The sequence below is a fragment of the Ylistrum balloti genome, unplaced genomic scaffold (assembly GCF_031769215.1).
Source record: "Ylistrum balloti isolate Yb309-2 unplaced genomic scaffold, AGI_CSIRO_Ybal_v1 Utg369660, whole genome shotgun sequence".
In the NCBI taxonomy this organism is placed as follows: Eukaryota; Metazoa; Mollusca; class Bivalvia; order Pectinida; family Pectinidae; genus Ylistrum; species Ylistrum balloti.
Genome location: NW_026781911.1, coordinates 160339 through 181256, shown reverse-complemented (window position 1 = coordinate 181256; position 20918 = coordinate 160339). Strand labels below are relative to the sequence as shown.

Below are 20918 nucleotides of genomic sequence, written 5' to 3'. Positions count from 1 at the left end.
TACACTGATGATTGTATACACACGAGCCTCTCCTATAAATAATATGTTTACACTGATAACTGTATACACAGGGGCCTCCCAATGAATAAGTTTACACTGATGATTGTATACACACGAGCCTCTCCTATAAATAATATGTTTACACTGATGATTGTATACACACGAGCCTCTCCTATAAATAATATGTTTACACTGATAACTGTATACACAGGGGCCTCCCAATGAATAAGTTTACACTGACGATTGTATACACAGGGGCCTCTCCAATGAATAAGTTTACACTCTCCTATAAATAATATGTTTACACTGATAACTGTATACACAGGGGCCTCCCAATGAATAAGTTTACACTGATGATTGTATACACAGGGGCCTCCCAATGAATAAGTTTACACTGATGATTGTATACACATGAGCCTCTCCTATAAATAATATGTTTACACTGACGATTGTATACACACGAGCCTCTCCAATGAATAAGTTTACACTGATGATTGTATACACAGGGGCCTCTCCAATGAATAAGTTTACACTCTACTATAAATAATATGTTTACACTGATGATTGTATACACACGAGCCTCTCCAATTTACAAGTTTACACTGATGACTGTATACACAGGGGCCTCCCAATGAATAAGTTTACACTGATGATTGTATACACATGAGCCTCTCCTATAAATAATATGTTTACACTGATGATTGTATACACACGAGCCTCTCCAATTTACAAGTTTACACTGATGACTGTATACACACGAGCCTCTCCAATTTACAAGTTTACACTGATGACTGTATACACACGAGCCTCTCCAATTTACAAGTTTACACTGATGACTGTATACACACGAGCCTCTCCAATTTACAAGTTTACACTGATGACTGTATACACACACTCTCCAATTTACAAGATGACTGTATACACACGAGCCTCTCCAATTTACAAGTTTACACTGATGACTGTATACACACGAGCCTCTCCAATTTACAAGTTTACACTGATGACTGTATACACATGAGCCTCTCCAATTTACAAGTTTACACTGATGACTGTATACACACGAGCCTCTCCAATTTACAAGTTTACACTGATGACTGTATACACACGAGCCTCTCCAATTTACAAGTTTACACTGATGACTGTATACACACGAGCCTCTCCAATTTACAAGTTTACACTGATGACTGTATACACACGAGCCTCTCCAATTTACAAGTTTACACTGATGACTGTATACACACGAGCCTCTCCAATTTACAAGTTTACACTGATGACTGTATACACACGAGCCTCTCCAATTTACAAGTTTACACTGATGACTGTATACACACGAGCCTCTCCAATTTACAAGTTTACACTGATGACTGTATACACACGAGCCTCTCCAATTTACAAGTTTACACTGATGACTGTATACACACGAGCCTCTCCAATTTACAAGTTTACACTGATGACTGTATACACAGGTGCCTCTTTAATTAATAAGTTTACTTTGTTAATCTATATGATTCATTAGAAGCCGTCCAGTATAAACGTCAATTTTTTTTTACTCAAATATTTAGAATTCCTGATTTTAAACACTTTTTCACTACATATAGCTGAAGGTATTACAAGTTCTCCTGTCTCACTTTGGACAGTTTAAAGTAACCTTCTGGAGATAAAATCTGGAGTATTGGAGTGTGTGGATGACAGGGTAACCACTTACCCAGAATTTCTTCTTCATTTCCTGCATTGACTGCATGTGTGTGAGAAAAATGGTAAGACTCATGCATGTGCCCAATACCTGATCACATCACACATATCTCAAATGTACCAATGAACCTACATATAAGGCAAGAATTCTGGAATCACTCACACTAGATAGTTCCTTACAAAACTCATATTTTGTCCAGGAATTCTAGCATATCCACAAGTACAAGTACACTTCTGTAAGAAAATACTGTTATGCTGAAAAACATATTACTTTCATGTGCAACACACTTGAATCTGTGCATAAATATAAAGAATATTATCAATTAGAGTAAAAAGTGCTACTAGGCTGATGAAATTAGTAAAGAGAAGTCATGCATCAATCTAGAAGATATACAAGTGTGACTGGAAATATCCTAAATCATTACAGCATTAGTAAAGGGAAAATTTTGTCTCAAATTTAATCAATACGCAGGTTTTCTGAATACTGTCCTAGTCTGGGACGACGAGTAGTTCTACCAACGTTTGGACAAATAAGCTCAAATGTGCATCAACATGTATTAAAGCAATGTTAGAATGTTAAGGTACAAAGATCTGGTCAGGTCAGTAGCAAGGAAAAAAAGCGATCGCTGACTGTAGCAGACTCAATGCAGATCACAAAACAATTCTACAATCTCTTGATAACAAAATGCAAACATAACTCGATGAAACACAATGCATATGTCAATAAAGTTTTCTTATGAATCTATCATCAACTCAACCATTCACAAAAGATCCCTCACCTGTAACATCATGTTCACTTATGTTTATTCATATTGCTACAGGTAGGGTAGCTTTTACATGTATTTTTCAAACAGGTTTCAGATCTCTTAGTGCTACAGTATATATATATTTTGGTGGAGGATTTATTTCAATTGATCTTGAGGGTTCTATTTGTAACTAAAATCATAAGTTCACTGTTAAATATGTAATAAGAGGAGTTACTGATCTACATTTATCAACAAAATCAAGTGTCTGTGAAATAGTTGCTATTTTTAAACTGTGAAAATTGAGTCTCCTGAAAGTATTTAATTTTACAGTAGTTAAGTCATGAGTCTTCATATAATGGAAACTGCAGAAGAAATTATATGGCTGCCATTTTACACTGTTGTGTAAATTCATCAAACCAGAGAGAAATCTGTTCGTATTGAAGATTATTCTAGAGTTCAGAGATATGCTTTTGTTTACGGTTGAATTGATACAAGAGGACAGTGGAGACAAAGTCAAGCTAGCATGATATCTACTTATAGATCATATGGTAACTGTGTTCATGTGAAAAAAAAAGACTATTACAAATTTAAATATTAAAAGAAGTTAATTGTGTAGTACCCAAATGTTCTGACACGATTCCAATCCAACCTCACTAACCTTAGTATGTTCCGCCAAGCTGTCCATTGTGCCTGCTGGGATGAAGGATGACCGCCGGCCCTGGGTCGTGGTCAGTTCAGCCACACCACTAGTAGCAGACTGTTGCTGCTGCTGGGCCTTGTTGAGTGTATTAACCATCAACTGCATAACGGTCTCATGGACACAGAGGGCACGCATCAGGTCAGGGTGCTGGAAAAACACTTTGTTGTCCATCAGGTCCCTGTGAGGGAAGAAAGACAACCAAGGGTTTGTAGAAGAAGGCATATTTGTCTAATATAGTGTATAGGATTTAGAGATTCTTAAGGTTTCGTTTAATATATAGGTAATATTGAACAGTATTGTCAAGATTTAGTAAAGTGCCTCCCTAGTAACCCAGTGTTTTGGACAAACAAAGAATCCTTCACACACTTTCAGGTTTTATCATGATCTGGGGACAAACTTACTTGAGGCTGTTTTTCATCAGCTCCTCTTCATCAGGGCCAGCTTGCACCAAGAGAAGGGCACGAATGTTACCCAGAGAGTGCAACAAATGGTCAATATCTTCTTTACTGCCACTACTGATTACATAGGCTTTGTCCAAGGCTGTATTCAGCTGTAAACATAACATATAGTATCTATAGTACATCAACCTAGATTCAGCAGAACTCAATGCTACTTTAAAAACATGGCTGAGGTGACAGTTTCAATTATTCCTTAATCAAATTTTAAGCGAAAAAACTTTTCATATCAATATGGTAGTAGTGCTCAATATAAAGAGATAAAAACATGAATGATGTCTGAAAATGTCTTGGTGTACATTTCATCTGCTATCATAGTTCAGCTGTTTGATCTCACAGCAGTCAGAGCATGTATAGTAATAAAACATGAAATTTACTAATGTTAACAAATCAAATCATTAAATCTTGCAAATAGAAGATGTCTTATTTCTGTAAAGTATGTGTGGCAGTGGCCAAGTCATGTTTATAACAAGTCTTGGTCATTTGGCATTTGCACAGCACACAACCATGATAATATTTTTAGACTACTTGTCACTTATTTGTCCACTGTTCCCAGGGACAAATAATTTATTAAAGCAATTGATGAACTTTGACCGTTGACACTCCCCAATTACCCAAGGTCAAATTATAGTTGTTGAACCTTGAACTGATGAACTTGAACTGTTGAAATTTGACTTGTGTGAACCTGAACATGTGAACTTGAACTTGCGAACTTGATTTGATTTCTTGAACTTGATGCTTGTGTTGTGCAGGCTAATCAAATACCTTTTGGCAGCACGAGTAAAATTTGCAGTGACCAAAATATGCCACAAAGTTTAAAATAAAACTTGATGTAACTTTGAATTTTTATTTCTAGTTGTCTTCTCTTCTATAAATAAAGAATTAAACACAATAATTCTATATTTCATCCTACATAGGTAATATTTACACATACCTCTCCAATGCCATCATACTGGCGGTGAAGTAGGCCAAACATTTCTCTGACCAAGTCCTGGTTTGTCATGAATGATTCCTCCGCCCAGGAGATCATGGTGTTCTGAATCAGCTTCTGAAGACTGTCTGTAAAGGACCAATCAAATCAACTGTCACAAACAATGTATAGGCTAGACACAGCATAAGGTATCCAGTATTTGACTAATATTTTAGACTGATAAATGTGTTATTAATCCTCTCAAATGGATCTTTTAAGAAAGGTAACAAGAGAATGAAACTTTGTTAAAAAATTTTATCAATTGGGACATAAAATAAAAGAAATATTGTTTATCTTTTTTGGAAGCAGAAAACTTGTGTTAAGATACACTTTCTTTCAAACAAAACAGCCATTGCTAAGCAACTAGATTAAGATATATGTACCACAACAACTCCACAATATATATATCTAAGATGTCATCACTTCAAATATATGTCATGTTAATAGGCTTTCTATGGTTTTTTATAAGTAAGATCTCTTCTACTATTATCTACCAAATCATGCAATTCACACTGCAGAGCTATATTTCCAAAATATTCAATATGTTCTAGATTCAGGAGAATGTAACTTGATGTAATTTATTGTGTTATTGTATCAGTAAAAATATATTCTAGATTCTGTTCAATGCAACCTTATATCAGTTTAAAGTTTTACGGTTTTAATTTAATGGTTTTTAGATTTAAATCAATGTGTTCCAGTTTCAAATTAATGTCTATTAGATCTAAATCAACATAGTTCAAAGTAAGTCTATATTGTATGTTCTAATATCCAGAAAAAGCTACTAATAATACAGAAAAAAGGAAGACAAAACAGAAAGAGATAAAAGATTATATAGTACCAAAAGATAAGTACCAAAGTAACCAACACCGGATATCCTGTTAAATTTATATTTCCAGAACAAAGTGTTAAAAATCTCTGTAAAACTGACCATTTAATTTGCTGTTGAAAATAAAAAGATACTGAAACATGCTTTTATTAAAAAGTGAATGAAAAATTTCAGTATTGGTATAAGTGATATAGTTTACAAAAAATGTGTATGACACTTTTGCAGAACAGAAAATATATCAATTTTTCTGATTAAAAAATATGAAAACTGAGAAAAAATACATTGTTGATTTCTTATTCATCTTGAGCAAAGATGTATACAAAATTTTAAGCAGTTAAAAAAAAGCAATCTAATTGGTTTTGCAATAAGTAAAAAATTCCCAAACCACTCTGGTGTTTAGAAGCTGTTATAAAATACTGGTGCAGGTGCAGATTGTCCAACCCTTCGACTGAACTTGAATGTAGCAGCCTGATCATGTTTATATCTTCAAAGCAGGTGCAGCGATGGCCTTCACAAAGCTAGCTTACATCTGCTAACTACCACTACACCTAAGGCGTGCGGTGAGTATACAAGAATCGCTGTGACAACACACATGCATTACCTATCTTACCATCTTTCGGCTTGGACACCTCTGGCTCTTGTTCTTCCTCCTTTGACTTCCATACCAATTTAAGGAGTTTTTCTCCAACACTTGAGGAAGGTGGTGGTTCCCTTTCTTCTGTTGCAACCTCACCATTCTCCTCATCATCCTCTGGTTTACTCGGCATGGCACAGTGTTGCAGTAAGTTGTTGTGGAAATTCATCAGTCTGTCTTTCAGGTCTTCTCGGCAAGGACAAGGCATGTTGGGATCAGCGTCTTCCTCAGTTTTGAAGGCCAGCAAATTTCTCATCTAATGGAGCCAAACAATCAATATGTAAATGAATACTTTTCAATCAAACACAAACTGGTTCATATCCATTTCTCTTCCTTACAAAATTCAACTTTCAAAACCTGAAGTGTTAAAGGCTAAAACACTATAGGACGCTTCTGATACTAAGTAAATAAAATTCAGCAGTATTTAATGATCACTAAGAGACAGCATATCTGACTATTGCTCTTCTTACTTGTTCATGAGGTGGACAACGGAACTCTTTTGTGATCCTGGCAGTGACAGCAGATGATAGATTGGACTGTTTGATTTCCTGGTACCTTCTCAACTGATCCTGTACAACACCAAGCAGTCATAGCTCTCATTAATGTGGTCTAACATTTTCAAGGACAATTCAAAAACTTAATACTTATTAATAAAGGAATTTCAGCTTCATCAATTCTATCAAAAGTCATCAAAGATAAGAATATTAAATTTCACTAAAATTTCTTATCAAAGGCAATTTAAATTTACTAAAATTCAAATATTTAATTTTCAGAACAATGGTTCATGAACTGTTTCTAGAATTCCAGATGTCATACTAACATTTTGGCAGTCGCCTACAAACTCGTCGGAGAAAGACACGATAGACTCCACCCGGTGTCTCAGCTGGAGGTTACAGAGGTGTTGCAGGATTCTACACATCTGTAGTAACACAAGCCATCAAATTATAATACTGCCCAGTCAAATTCAGAATTAAGTCACATGAATCAAGTAAATAATTATAATCTAGTCACTGCCAATTCTTATATATATTTTACTACTTCCTGTAACATCTTTTATGATGCTCTCTGTAACTAACTGTCACTCTGATTTTTTCATTTACAACATGTAACATAGAAAGCACATTGTATAATGACAAATACTTTCATATTGTCTCACTACAATACTATGAACATTGACGGGATGAAAATGAACCCGAGGCATGTGGGTTTTTGGAGGAATAACAGCAGAAGGAATTTGAGGTTAGATAACAAGAAATGTAGAAGGAGATGATCGGGACCAAGAGATCATTTCAAAGAATGGGGGTATCTGAATAATACGGGTTCAAAGATGTGGGGTTTTACTGTGCTACAATTTACATTGTTTAATCTTACCTCTAATTTCACAGGCTCATCCAGTTTCATTTCAAGTAGCCCTGGATTCTCAGCTGTGATGAAAATAAATCATTAAAATCTAGAACAAGAATTCAACAAAAAAATATCAATCTGCCCTTTAAATTCGAAAAAAAAAAATTCTTTGTTGTTATAATTGAACTATTTTTAGATAATTCAAGACAATTTGATAACTTCAACTTGAACAAGAATGCAGCATAATACTTCATGTGAACATTTTGTAATTGTTAAACATACTATGTATATCTGGGAAGGCCTTTGGATTGACCAGTTGAAGGAGTTCCAAGAGGTCATCATCATAGAGACAGCCCATTACAAGCAGCCGGTCGATCACTTTCAACAGAGGGCTGTAATACAATGACAACATGAGAATCTATATTATAATGTTAATTGATAGTTGTATCAGGCACCATCGATAGACTATACATATCTTTATACAGTGCACAATTATTGTTTTCAGATGATTAATTAAGTTCCTACACCAAGACTTTCAGAACTCTAAAACAACTTCTTCAAACACCACATATAAATCTTAACCTGAGAACAAGAAATTCAGTTATAGTTCTGAAATGGTCCCTTTGACAATCTCCATAAAAATAAACTTTATTCAATTTTTTTCTCCATCATGCTGGAATCATGACTTTGGCAAATATCAGTGATATACTACTATGGTTGAGTAAATCTGCATATATCACACATATTAACCCATTCATCAAAGTCAGATTGCCTGTAGGCAGGTATTTTAACAACATAAAAGACTGAAACCCATGTTAAGATGCCCTTTACCCTGCTCATTACTTGCAGGCTGACCCCTTGGTACCTACACAAACAGATTAGCGTTACTGCCACCAATCGGATCCCTGACGTGAGCGCCACCATTTTGTACAGCTTCCTTCACTGCCTTCATCACAAAGAACTTGAGCTTTTCCATGGGGAAGTATGGAGCTGTGCAATCCTTACCACCACTTTTAACCCTACAACATATACCATGACCGGATTGAAACTACTGTAATACAAGGACATATTTTGATGTCATAATGGTTAACCAACTGTTTGCTGTTAAAGATAGGCTAGAGAGAGAATTTTCTTCAGCATTCATCAGGTATCACAGTCCATTTTACAACAATAGATATTCCTACAAAGTCTCTTCCTACACTACATGTACAATGATAGGGTAGAGAGAGAATTTTCTTCAACATTCATCAGGTATCACAGTCCATTTTACAACAATAGATATTCCTACAGAGTCTCTACGTACACTACATGTACCATCGTCTTACTCCTCACAGGTTTGTTTTAAGATTATAACCAATGAACGACAGTTATAAAGTCTACCTATCCAGATAAACAGCATTTGAATGGGCTTTATGATGATAAATCTATGAGTCTTCCTATCAAATTCTAACTGGTGTAATTCCTCATGATAGAAAGGTCATGACCATTTTTACCTGGCTTCAATACCCTTTTCTGAAATAGCAAGTTGTGGTCGAATGGACACACTGTTGTCCATGCTTGGGATGGTGTGTTTAGTCTGATGGAGCTGATTCTCTGTACTAACAGCACGATACAGAGTCAACTTGGGACTTTGTGCAGACAGTGGGATGATGAATTCATTGGTTGTTCTAAGTCTGGACTGAGCATGCGATTCCAAGTGCATGGCGATCAACAAGTTATGATAGCCATTCCTCAATGGACCAGACAAGCCTATGGAAACAAGCAATATTATCAAGAAATACATTTTAAAGAGAACATTATTACAGCTTACATCTTTGGAGACATAAATATTTTGCTATGTTGACCAATTTCTATCAAGTCTGATCTCCATTTATGGTCATTCCCTCACATATTCTTGCTTAGTATCAATTTCACAATGGGTGAGAATATAATTTAAACTCTTTATTAAATACAAAGCTTAATATGTACCAGTTTACCGGTTCTCATGGAGCATAAAGTATACAACTCGTTTCTATGGATACTTACTCTCACTCTGTATACAGTACATCAGTTGTTTTTCGTTGACGTGTTGTTGAAGGACATTGGCTACTCTGTGGTTACCATGGGAACATACACTGTTGTACAGGTCCAGAGTCTTGGCATGAAAACTGAATAAGGTGACAACAATGGACAATGTTAAATTGATCACTATATCTTACTGAAATGTTATCTGTATTAAAAAAAGTCATCAGTAAATATAAACATTTTGTATGAAGGTTTTTTTATGATACCAGTAAAACAGGGCCAGATTGACCTCTATTACTTAGACTGGGATTCAACCAAATGAACTATTTGACCATCCAGGGTCCAGTCCTGCTCATCTATTTTATCCCTCCAGTGTCTAGTCCTGCTAAATTCCTTTTTTTCTTTAAAGCCTATGAGCCTTGAAGGAAGTTTTCATCACAACCCTGCTATAGGTACATGTACCTGCACGTCAAATGCACATCCATATTGGTGGATAAAACAACTTTAGTCACATACATCACTGTAAAGGGAAAGGGGAAATGCTAAGGCAAGACGATGATTAAAACTCCTAAACTCTACATCAACACTCAAAGGTAACTAAAGTAGGACTCACTCCAATAGTGTCTTGTGTTCTATCAATTCTAGTATGTCCAGACTTCGGTCTTCCTCCGGAATATATAAAGACATCATACTTTCTGGTGTACTACACAGCATGCTGTAACCACGAGTGGACATTCGTAATGTGTGAATATCAAGTAGTGACTGTGGTACACGTGCCCAGCTACTTGGTCGCAGCACCTGTACATCCAGACGTGAGGGGCAAGCTGGAACCACCTGCTTACGGCCGCGGAACACAGCTGCTGACAAGGGCAATGTTTGCTAAAGGAGTAAAAAATAAGTTATTTTAACAAGTTATTTAATCTACTCATACAATGATTAGTATTTGCAGAGATCTTATAATATTTTTAGAAATTTTAATCAAACCCACTTGCAAAATTAGGACTAAATGTAATGCATACTTACTTTGGTGTGGCCAAGCTCAAACTGGAGCATCTCTTTGATGGTGGGCTCACAGATTACAGCTGGAAACAACTTGGTGCCAGGCTCCACCTGTTACGTGATGTATACATAGATAACATTCTCTGATAAATATTATATCCCAAATAAAATGTAAAATACACAATATATTTGACCATATCTTTAATTTAAATCACTTAAACGTTTTTTTGCTCTTGAATTTTCTTCGCTTCACAAGGAGGTTATTTGTAGCTAACTGGTGGGGCAAGCTTATGTCTCCCTTTCATATTGTGGCTCCTACCTGGGAGAGGTCACTCCCTGGTGTATAGGTATCCCTCTACCTAGTATATATATTCTGTCTACCACATGAAGGTCTAAACCTGGTATTGTAATTCAAAACACTGTCATATAATTCATGGTTTTCATGATAGAGATGGATGGAGTACTGATGTCTGTTTGTTTTATATGTGGTATCAGAGAAAGTTTGCAGCATGACAATAACTAAACCAGCTTCATACACATGTCCTGTCTACCACCACAAGGAGGCCCATACCTGGTATTTGTTGGCCACCTCTTTTCCGTTGACTGAGAAGCTGAGGACACCAGTTGATATATCGATATAACAGCCGATGACAAGTCCAGGGGAGGACCGTTTGGAAGACATCTCTTGATTGGTCCCTCCGTACCTCTGCTGAAGGTCACCAGCAGATATCATGTAGGTGTTCTTACGGCTCACACTAAAGTAAAGAATCACAGCACAGCTTTATCAAAGAGACACTATACACACCAGATCATAAAATGGTTCAAATATACTCTTTTTGCCATGCATCACATCGAACAGGTGAAATGGTTTAACCCTAGGTTATTTTTATCCTATAATATAAAGGAGTTTATTTCAAAGGTTTTCTTTATTTTTGCTATTTTTTAGAAAGAAGTAACACTTCAATTTCTGCTCAAATTGGACTCATCTGCTACAAAATTGTTCAACCTCCTACTGAGCATCTATTGAGTGATTTTGATACAGAACTGTTTTTAAACTTAACTCTTCATGCCATGGATACATAGGCTACTGAGCGTTCATTAAATTTGCCTGAAGAGCAACTCAATTCATCATCCCCATGAAATTGGCAAAAGCAAGATTTGATGCTGAACTGATAAAAGACGTCTTGAAAAAATGTTAACATAGAAAACCAATGTCCATTTAATGTCTTCTGTGAAAAAGAAAAATTTTAACAAGAGTTTTGCTTCAAACTTTTGATCAAAATGTGAAAAATTTACCTCTGTTTTATGGCATAGTTGTCATCAAGGACAGAAAGGACAACATGACGTGTCTTCTTCATCTCAAAGTTTGATTCATTGAAATGAAATCCTGGAGTGACCCAACCCACAAACACCTGGGCAGGATCCTGGCCAGGAAATATTCTCACAGAAAAGTTGTACTCATCAATGGTGTCAGCAATAGCCATTAATTCCTGAAGGTCACCTTCAGAATTGTCTGGGTCAGAGCCTTCACTTCCTGTAAAATCACGTCCAAACATGTGTCGTTTGCCCATTGCATCTTGGAACTCATACGGAATGATCCCTCTTGGTGCCTCAATGTTAATTACTGGTCCTTGTGAGGTGGGTGTGTCTCCATCTGTTGTCATGGAATCTATTGTCTTTGATGGTGGCAGAGTTTGTGACCGTGGCTGAGGACTCGGTTTCTTTTCCTTCTGCATTTGATAACCAGGCATTTGCTTCCTGTCCAGACTGCCATACTCCACACTTCGAGTACGTTTTGAACCCTGAGGAGAAATGTCACGTGCTTTCTTCAAAAATGCTCCAAAGGGTGACTTAGACTTTTTGGCTTTCTTTTCACTAAGCTGTTTGGCAGTGTCTATCAGCTTGTCACCAAGTAAAGACAACTTCGAGGACGACTTCTTCTCATCTGGAACAAGCAGACCACTGCTCTGGTCTCCATTAAGCTGTGATTCACTAACAGCTGTTTTGAGTCCAGTGGTGGCACGATCATCTGGATGAGCTTCATCCAAAGAGCGCCCTCGACCTTCTTGTTTGGAGAAGTTTTTGCGACGATTACCTGCGCGCATGTCGTCATCATACCCTCGCTGCATAGCTGTGAAGTATAACAGGAGGACATAATCTATCCAAAATCAAACAATATATTCTTTTAAATGTAAAATACATAAAGATTTGATTAAGAACAGAAACCGGTTTTAGTTCTGTGATTAATGATAATCCTGACATCATTAATTTACAACTTACCTTTACAGAATTGAATTTTACATATACGAGTCTATGGATGGATGATCATCAATACAAAATGCTGTTATCTGTTCAATATAATTTACAAAGTCATACTTTTCTCCTTCAATTTGGAGCACCGATACATTTGTCACACATCCAAGATTTGACATGGGTCCATGCTTGAACGATTCACCATGCACACACATGTAAAAGCATTTGCTGTATTCGATTGAAAGAGGTTAAAGTTTTATATCTATTTTGTCCCCCAGAATCTATACTACAATTCCTAGTATCAGGTATAAATTGTGCTTCTTAAATTAGGTGGATAATGCTATAGTAGGATTTACTAAACTAGAATATGACTATAAGCTATGAATGCCCCTGCTCCTATGTAAACCAGAATCTGATCAGGTGTAGACCTTGATATAACGATGCTATAGGGTAATCCTAAACCAAATCCTAAGAGAGGTTCTCATGAACAGAACAGGACATGACAGACTTACATAGGTACCAGCATTCATGTAAGTCATGCCCCCCACTCACCCATCTACTCACACCCTGTAAAATACTCATCAAGTTTATGCCCAAGTACTATCAAAGGCACCCGTATGATAAAGACACAGCATTCATTATTGTAAAAGCAATCTTTTATGAAAACATTTTTTAAGGAAATATTGATGAAATACTAGTCGTTGAAATACATACTAGTCTAAAGTTGACAGAATATATGACTATTGGCAATTTCTTTAACATAAAGTCATAAAAAAATGGAAACATGCATATATAATTGCCACAACCCAATAATTATTATTGCTTTTATATACCAAGGGAATAAGAATTGTTGGGTAAACCAAAATAATCCTAGTAACAGATCACTACTTTACAACACCAAGAGGAGAATTCCTTATGCTTTCTTACTCTTGCGAAGCCTGATGTCTGGACCACCGTTCAGCATCCTTCTCGGAGTATAGTCCTCCTCCTCATCGTCTGGTGAAACCATAAACATCATTTAAGTACTGGTACCATAGATCTTACATAATGTACCATGGATTTACATGTTATAAGTGCTGTTAGTATTAAATAGTATGCTAGAACTTGTCACCAAACTTATATGTATGATATTAGTGTAGGGTTTCTGAACTAGGTCTTCCCTATCTATAACTTATAGGATACAATGCAGGGTGAGTTACAGGAAGGTGGATAATGCAATTTAATAGTGTGTAAGATGGCTATCTGATTAGTATGTTTACATATAAGAAACAAGACAGCAGGTTCATCTGGTCTGTGTTAATCACCTGGTATACTGAGATTGAAATAAGATTTTGAGAAACAAAAGTAATTTTCTTTTTTTTTGTTTTCCAATAAAGAAAGCCCTGCCCTCTGCCCTAAATTAGATCTACAGCTCTATTTAGCAATCATATCATTCCCTCATCTTAATTATTTTCAGAATAAAGAGAACATCACTTTGCACGAGCCAAACAGTAGTACTAGTAATATCTGCCATATGTTACCTATTCACACATTGGACTCTCCTTTGTAGGTCTCAATTAGGCTTAGATATAATTGAGTACATAACCTATGGCCACATGGTACTCAGTAAATTTATATACAAGTCCCATTTTAAGGGCCAAGTTGTAAGTTTGAAATCCTTTCATTTAAAGGTAGTGTAGTGTTTGAAAGATCAACCCCACTTTCAGATATAAGGCCCATCAATCTGCACCACCAAGCTACATCTATTATAGACCTTTCAATTTTCTTAACCTAAAGATGACCATGGCAAAGAAATTTAGAATCAATTCATCAATACTGAAAGACAGGCTGTCAGCAGTATTGTCATGCTCTTTGTATCTATAGGATTAGGTACCTCTGTTAAGGTTTGATGGATTATGTCAGGTGAAATTCACCACATCAGTAACTTGAAAGTAGTCTTTTAGAGAAAACCTATATTCCCTTTGGACTCTATCCTCTGTCCACTAACTAAAGGGCCGTACTTTATTGTTAAAATAAAGCAAGCAAATAGGAAAAGCAGGTTTAATGTGTTTTACCATAATGCACACATTGCATAGTTCATGAACTAAAACACGGGATCAAATTCAACAATGCAATGGATGTGTCAGACAGTTCATGAACTAGAACACAGGATCAAAGTCAACAATGCAATGGATGTATCTGAGAATTCATGAACTAAAACACAGACAGGAATTGATTACCAGGTAAGTGGATGGATACAACAGAACCAAAAGCTACTTTTCAGATAGATTAAAGGGGATAACTCTTCACTGAGATGAGGATTTGTCTACAGAGGAACTTTCACTTCAAATCGCTTGGTCAGATTGGAATTTGGGATTATCAGGATAGATGACAGACAAGGAAGGGTGGTAACCCTTTATACCACAATGGCTGTATGGAAACAGGAGGGGGCAACCCAGACTTACGAGAGGTGGTTGTCTGGGACTTAGAATCCCCAGTATGACTTAGGGATTTCTCTTCCATGGGTGTGGTATCCCCGGCATTCCCGTTGACAATGGCTGACCCTGGAAGGTCCATCCCGCCACTGCTGGTGGGACTAATATCCCCTACCCTCTGCTTACCCTCTGTGTGAAGATAAAACCATGCTTAGCATGCAGCCTCTAAGTGATGACACATTCCAATAGAGCAATTTTGTCCATCTCAAATCAGGTCACATGATCATCAAGTTTTTTCAATCACTTAATCCAAGATTAACTGTTCAGCAACGTGAATCTTAAATTCTATTGGTATATAAGGAAATGTTCTGATGACTGTGAAATATCATGCAGAATGTATGTTGTTTTGTTCTTTAAAGAGGTACGTGTCCGACTCTGGTCTCTCGAAAGAGTTGGCTGCAGGTTAATGTCTACACTGTACTGATGCTAGTTAAGTATATAAATGTATAGCAATGTTAAATCTGATTATAAAGCATCTACACTATAAGCTAGTCAAAATCTGGTCAGTAGTTATGAATCCATGCCAACCTCTAAACAACATACGTTAATAATCACTACAATAAAATTGTATAGTTCAATCTTCACCAAAAACAAAAAATTCAAAGTCCATGATATCTTGAAACCCGTTAGATTATTCATTAATTTGTTACTAAATCTCCTATCACTGATATTTATCATCAGTCATTTCAGAAGTCAGTAACTTTAACAGTAGCAATATTTAAATTATAATGCATCAACTTCAACAACTAAGTTATAGAATTTCAAAGAAGTTTATGATCAAAAGCATTCAGTGAATTTGCAATGGACGATGATATTTTAATAAGCAAATACAAACAATTCTGCACATTTCATGAATTTTTTTTTAATAATCCTGATTCTTTGGCACCATACTGATCACTGGGTCAATATCTGTTCACCTTTACCTGCTATTAGTCTGCTGCGTCGCTCTAACGAGCCCTCACTGATGTTAGCATCACTAGACTCCTCTCCTGGGTAATAGTCGTCATGGTGCTCCTCTTCGATGTCCATCTCATGGTGACGGATGTTCTCCAGGTTCATCCTCCTCTCATAAGAGGTTGGATAGCCACTGGTACGGTCCCTGTTAATGTATCATTACAGATCATCCTTAGCTTCAAAACAAACATCTGTGAGCATGAAAAGGAATTATTTATGTAATAGGCATATTTCAGGGCTCTCGATCTGCCAGATTTGGGGCCGAATTCCCAGTGCAAAATAGTATCTTTTTTCCCAATTTAGACCCCAAGTTTTCCCAATTCTAAGAAAAACGCCGCTATTTTTCCCAATTCTAAGGGCTCCGGGCCCCAGTCCCAAAATGGGGTGTGAGAGCAATGCAGTTGATATAGAACTTCCACTCAAATAAAAGTTTCTAAACAATGTCTGATAATTCTGCTGATGACTGGATTTGTCCTCAGCCATTTCTCTAAAGACCATACACCACTATACAGATATTCCCCCTCAGATACACATATCTAACCCTTTGTACTTTGACCTTGAACACCTTGAACTTGATCATTTCTCTGATGATTTTTGGAACAATGACAATTCCTACAGTATTTTGATATCAGCATTCCTGATGACCTTGTCTTCATTGATACCATTCCTTTCTCTCTGATGACTTACCTAGGGACAAACTCGTCATGACATTTAACAGGTAGACTCAGTCGTAGATACTCCAGGTGTACCTTCTCCAAACCACCAAAAGTCTTGGACATTACCTTCAGACATGGTGTTACATTAGCTCTGTAAAAAAGAAAAGTCCACATTCACTTGCTTGTACTAACAACATATTATCATCATTTCATTATTTTGTAAGAGTGTACATAGTATCTAGTTTTTACATAACCCTGACCCCACAGTTCTATCCTGTCCTTAACACATACCACTGACAAACTGAAAACTTGCCTGTGACCCATACAATGAATTATTTTTAACCCAACAACACTTGATCATGTAACAATTAATCTAGGACACAGTAACATGTCAACTCTGATCCCTAGGAACTCTTTACTTCTTACCCAGCAACACCTTAACAGCCATTAATATATAACATTTGATTCTTTAACTCCAAACTTTTCACCCTGTAACACAAAAAAACATTGACCCTGTAACATCCACCATCTGATTCTGTAGCATTTAAATACCTATTACCCATTAATACTTAACCTTTGACCCTGGTTTCATTATGTTGACTCTGTAACACCTAAACACTGACCATACAACAACTAAAACCTTTGACCCTGGTTTCATTACCTTGACTCTGTATCATCTCAACACTGACCTTACAACAGCTAAAACCTTTGACCCCGTAACACTTGATATTATAATACTTACCCGCCAGGAATCCTCTGGACCTGCACGCTTGGGTGAGTAGGAGTAACAGACTCAAAAATAGCTTGTTCCTTCCCATACCACAGTGTCATTCTTCTAGTCATGTTCCTGTTGATGTAAATATTGGAAACATTTCAAAATAAATTTTGTGATTTCAACTTTAAAACTCGAGGCCTATCAGCCTTGATGATCACATGGTAGGGACCATATAATTTGTTATTTTGATTCCTCTTTAGCATAGGAATGTTGCTGCAAAATTTCATTGATCGGATCAGGGATTTTAAAGAAGTCAAAAATGTTACAAGTACATGTATATGCATACATGACACATGGCAAAAGGCGATCACAATAGGTCACAATAAGACTTTGTCAAAGAAGACCTAAAAACTTACTTCTTTGCATTCTATTAAACCTGATATTGTTGTTGTGACGTTACAAAAATGTTTAAAAAGTAGGAAAAAAATGAATAGGTGACAACAATCTGGACTGTCAGTAACACCAGCAGATATACATACACACAGAATGGTTCATAGCCTTCCTGTAGACCACAGTAAGTAAAATACTTCAGTGTGTTCACATCCTAAAATATAAAATAAATGTGGGCATGTTACTTTGATAAAATGTTGCTATCATTGGCAAAACTCATCAACAATGTTAGATTCAACATGTCCAGTATATACAGGCAGAAAAAACACTCATTTACCTGTTGTAGTCACTGGGATTATTTTCTTGACCAATATGAAAATAATTCTCATCAATCCAAAATTAATTGGCTTTGTTGGTTTGCTACCTATACAAAATCATCTGTCTTTGCAGTTCCTTACAGTCTTAAGTTGATTGGTACTGTTCGTTCTTACCTTACCAAAATATACAAGTCATTTTAGCTCCTTACCTGCCCAAAATTGAGTCTGGCCTTCTGATGACAGCCAAGAGTAAGAGCAGGAATGTATCCATCATCACAATCAATTCCTCTGAAAGCGATCTCCTGGCCCAGGGAATCCATCATCAGTTCTCCATTCAGAGAGAATGCTACAAAGTCACAGACAAAATATCACTCATTAAGGTCTACAAATACATTACGTTTTCATTTTTAAGGAGATCTTCGTCCAACAACAATGATTAAGTTTCAATGCCTGACATTTTTTTACCACTACTTACTGATGGTCCTATCCTGCAGATCTAACATACAGCCGATCACATCACCCTGGGCCCAATGTTTGCCGTACTGCTCTGCTCCTTGGTACCATTTACATCCCTGTGACAACAGAATCGCACAAAACTTACGTCAAAGTTTAATATAATTACTCCTAAATTATCAAACAAGGACAGAGCCATATAGCTTACTTCTGAATTTCCTATATTCTCAAATTTCAAATTATCAAATTTTACTGATTCTGAACCAACAGATGATCTAGAAATGAAATATCCAAATGGCAAAAGAAAAACAAAACTTACAGAAAATCCATCAAAAGCATAAGATGTGCAATCCAATCCAATTTCTGTACTGGGGTCTGCCAAGGCTTTAGCCCATCCACACTTCATGTAGCCTGGAGTTATCACCTCAAACTCGTAGTACCTTTATACAAAAACAATCCATGTATAAATATTACAGCATCTACAGTGAAATCCTATGATCAAGGTTGCATTCAGAAACCTCACTGATTTTTCAATGACAATCCAATTGTAAGCCTTCAAATTTTCCATCTAACTTATCATATAACTTTGAAATATTTTTTTCATAGACTTTAAGGTTTATTTTATACTAAGTATCACTATTACATATATATATTGTGTCAAACAGGGTAGAAATAATACAGGCAATCCTATGATAACTATTAGAGAGAGAAGTGGTAACATACCATTTGCCTGACGTGACAGTATATGTCAGCTCCCCACGATATGTTCTCGTTGTCACCTGTTTACTGGGAGTGTCCTGGCTCACGGCTGTTCAATAAAAACCATACAAAAATTATTTACAGTATGTCAAAATGTCTCCTCCAACACAATATTTTTCTTCGTTATTAATATGATTTAATATTTATCATGAAATTTTCGCCAAAAAATGCATGTCTGATGTTCATGTCTTAGCTTGTAGCATGAATGTTCATTAAAGATGATTTACCTAGAGAAGTGTATTTCATCCTTCTTATTCTGATCATTGCTACCACATGTATTATAATTATATATTATAACAATGAATCATGTTTAAAGAATGATTTAAAGAGATTCAGAACAATATTAAATTTTGTCAAGGTCGCCACTACAACATATACCAACAACTATACAATAACATTTATACTATCAGAAAATTATCAGATACATATACGATTTCACACACTGTATGACTTTATAGTAGAAGATTCTATTAAAAAAACATGCTGATTTGTTTGTAAGAAATTCATAGCAGCCATACTATATTTAAGTTTTGAGATTATTGTCACTCTTAAGTTGGATTTTAGTGCACTGCTGATATTAGCTAATCCTATTAAGTAGACCTACCTTTCCGATGTCCATGACTGGCCAAGTGATTAAATAATTTACTCCCTAAGAGCAGCATTAAAGCAAGCAAAAGTCTCTATACATACAGTAAAAGCTTTTCAAACAGATCATACATGCTGTTTTATATAGGAATATATATACTGTATAAATAGCCAGTGTACATCACAAAATTTTTGTCAGGAAAATTATTTTGGTTCAAGTATTTACAAACACCTAAACAAGCCATCAATCAGCCAAATAGGTTTATATATATATATGTATATATATGGGTACAAATTGTATATGAATAATAGCAGCGTTTTACTGGACAGTTTGAGCGTGCTGAGGTTTCCAAATCATTTATTTGCAATACAGCAGGTGCTATATTGGATAATGATGAGGTGAAAATGGTCGATATTGCTTTACAGCAGGAATGATAAGGCAGGGTTAATCAATCAACTCCCAATCACTCGGTGAACACATTGGAGGTAGCGCTAGTCATATCCATCAGCAGGTCAGTAAATCTGTGATTATCTATTGTTTAGCCTCACAATGTATGTGTGCATTTGAAAATCATTGTTAAATACAGGTGAGCAATGTCTGGCATAGACAGAGCTAGCATTGCAGCCACAAAGTGTATTATTTGTTTAAAAATCCACACTATATCTGATTATGTTGTACTTACTGATTCAAACATGATTCCAAAAGATCATCTCTGTCACATTTTATTTGCAAAGAAGATATCTCTGAACATATGTTATTCTTACAAAGGTTTGTCCCATAATATTTAATGGGAATTTTTTACTGGGAGCAGTCCTATTCCACTTTCAAACTCCACTAATAGTTAACGAAAATCATCAAATCAAATCCTTGCCAGAATCATTTTTTTCTAAAATAATCTATATGTTTTAAGACAGTTTTCATGATAAATACTTGACCAAAGTGGTATTCACTTTCTGTAACCATTTTCTTTTCCACAAAACTAAAGATTTTA

General features: G+C 36.1%; 1 protein-coding gene across 1 annotated transcript in view; it reads right to left on the bottom strand.

The window, feature by feature from the left end:
* LOC132558522 (ryanodine receptor 2-like) overlaps positions 1–20918 on the bottom strand; it is a 157435-nt gene that overhangs the window by 65567 nt on the left and 70950 nt on the right. The window contains 24 exon segments of the mRNA XM_060223095.1: positions 3097–3316; positions 3540–3688; positions 4528–4652; positions 5991–6279; positions 6494–6592; positions 6844–6942; positions 7395–7447; positions 7650–7759; positions 8237–8386; positions 8861–9116; positions 9393–9514; positions 9985–10250; positions 10395–10481; positions 10942–11125; positions 11667–12501; positions 15068–15226; positions 16021–16196; positions 16739–16858; positions 17450–17554; positions 17962–18026; positions 18339–18475; positions 18605–18701; positions 18902–19022; positions 19306–19390. Coding sequence (XP_060079078.1) covers positions 3097–3316; positions 3540–3688; positions 4528–4652; positions 5991–6279; positions 6494–6592; positions 6844–6942; positions 7395–7447; positions 7650–7759; positions 8237–8386; positions 8861–9116; positions 9393–9514; positions 9985–10250; positions 10395–10481; positions 10942–11125; positions 11667–12501; positions 15068–15226; positions 16021–16196; positions 16739–16858; positions 17450–17554; positions 17962–18026; positions 18339–18475; positions 18605–18701; positions 18902–19022; positions 19306–19390 — 4109 coding nt within the window.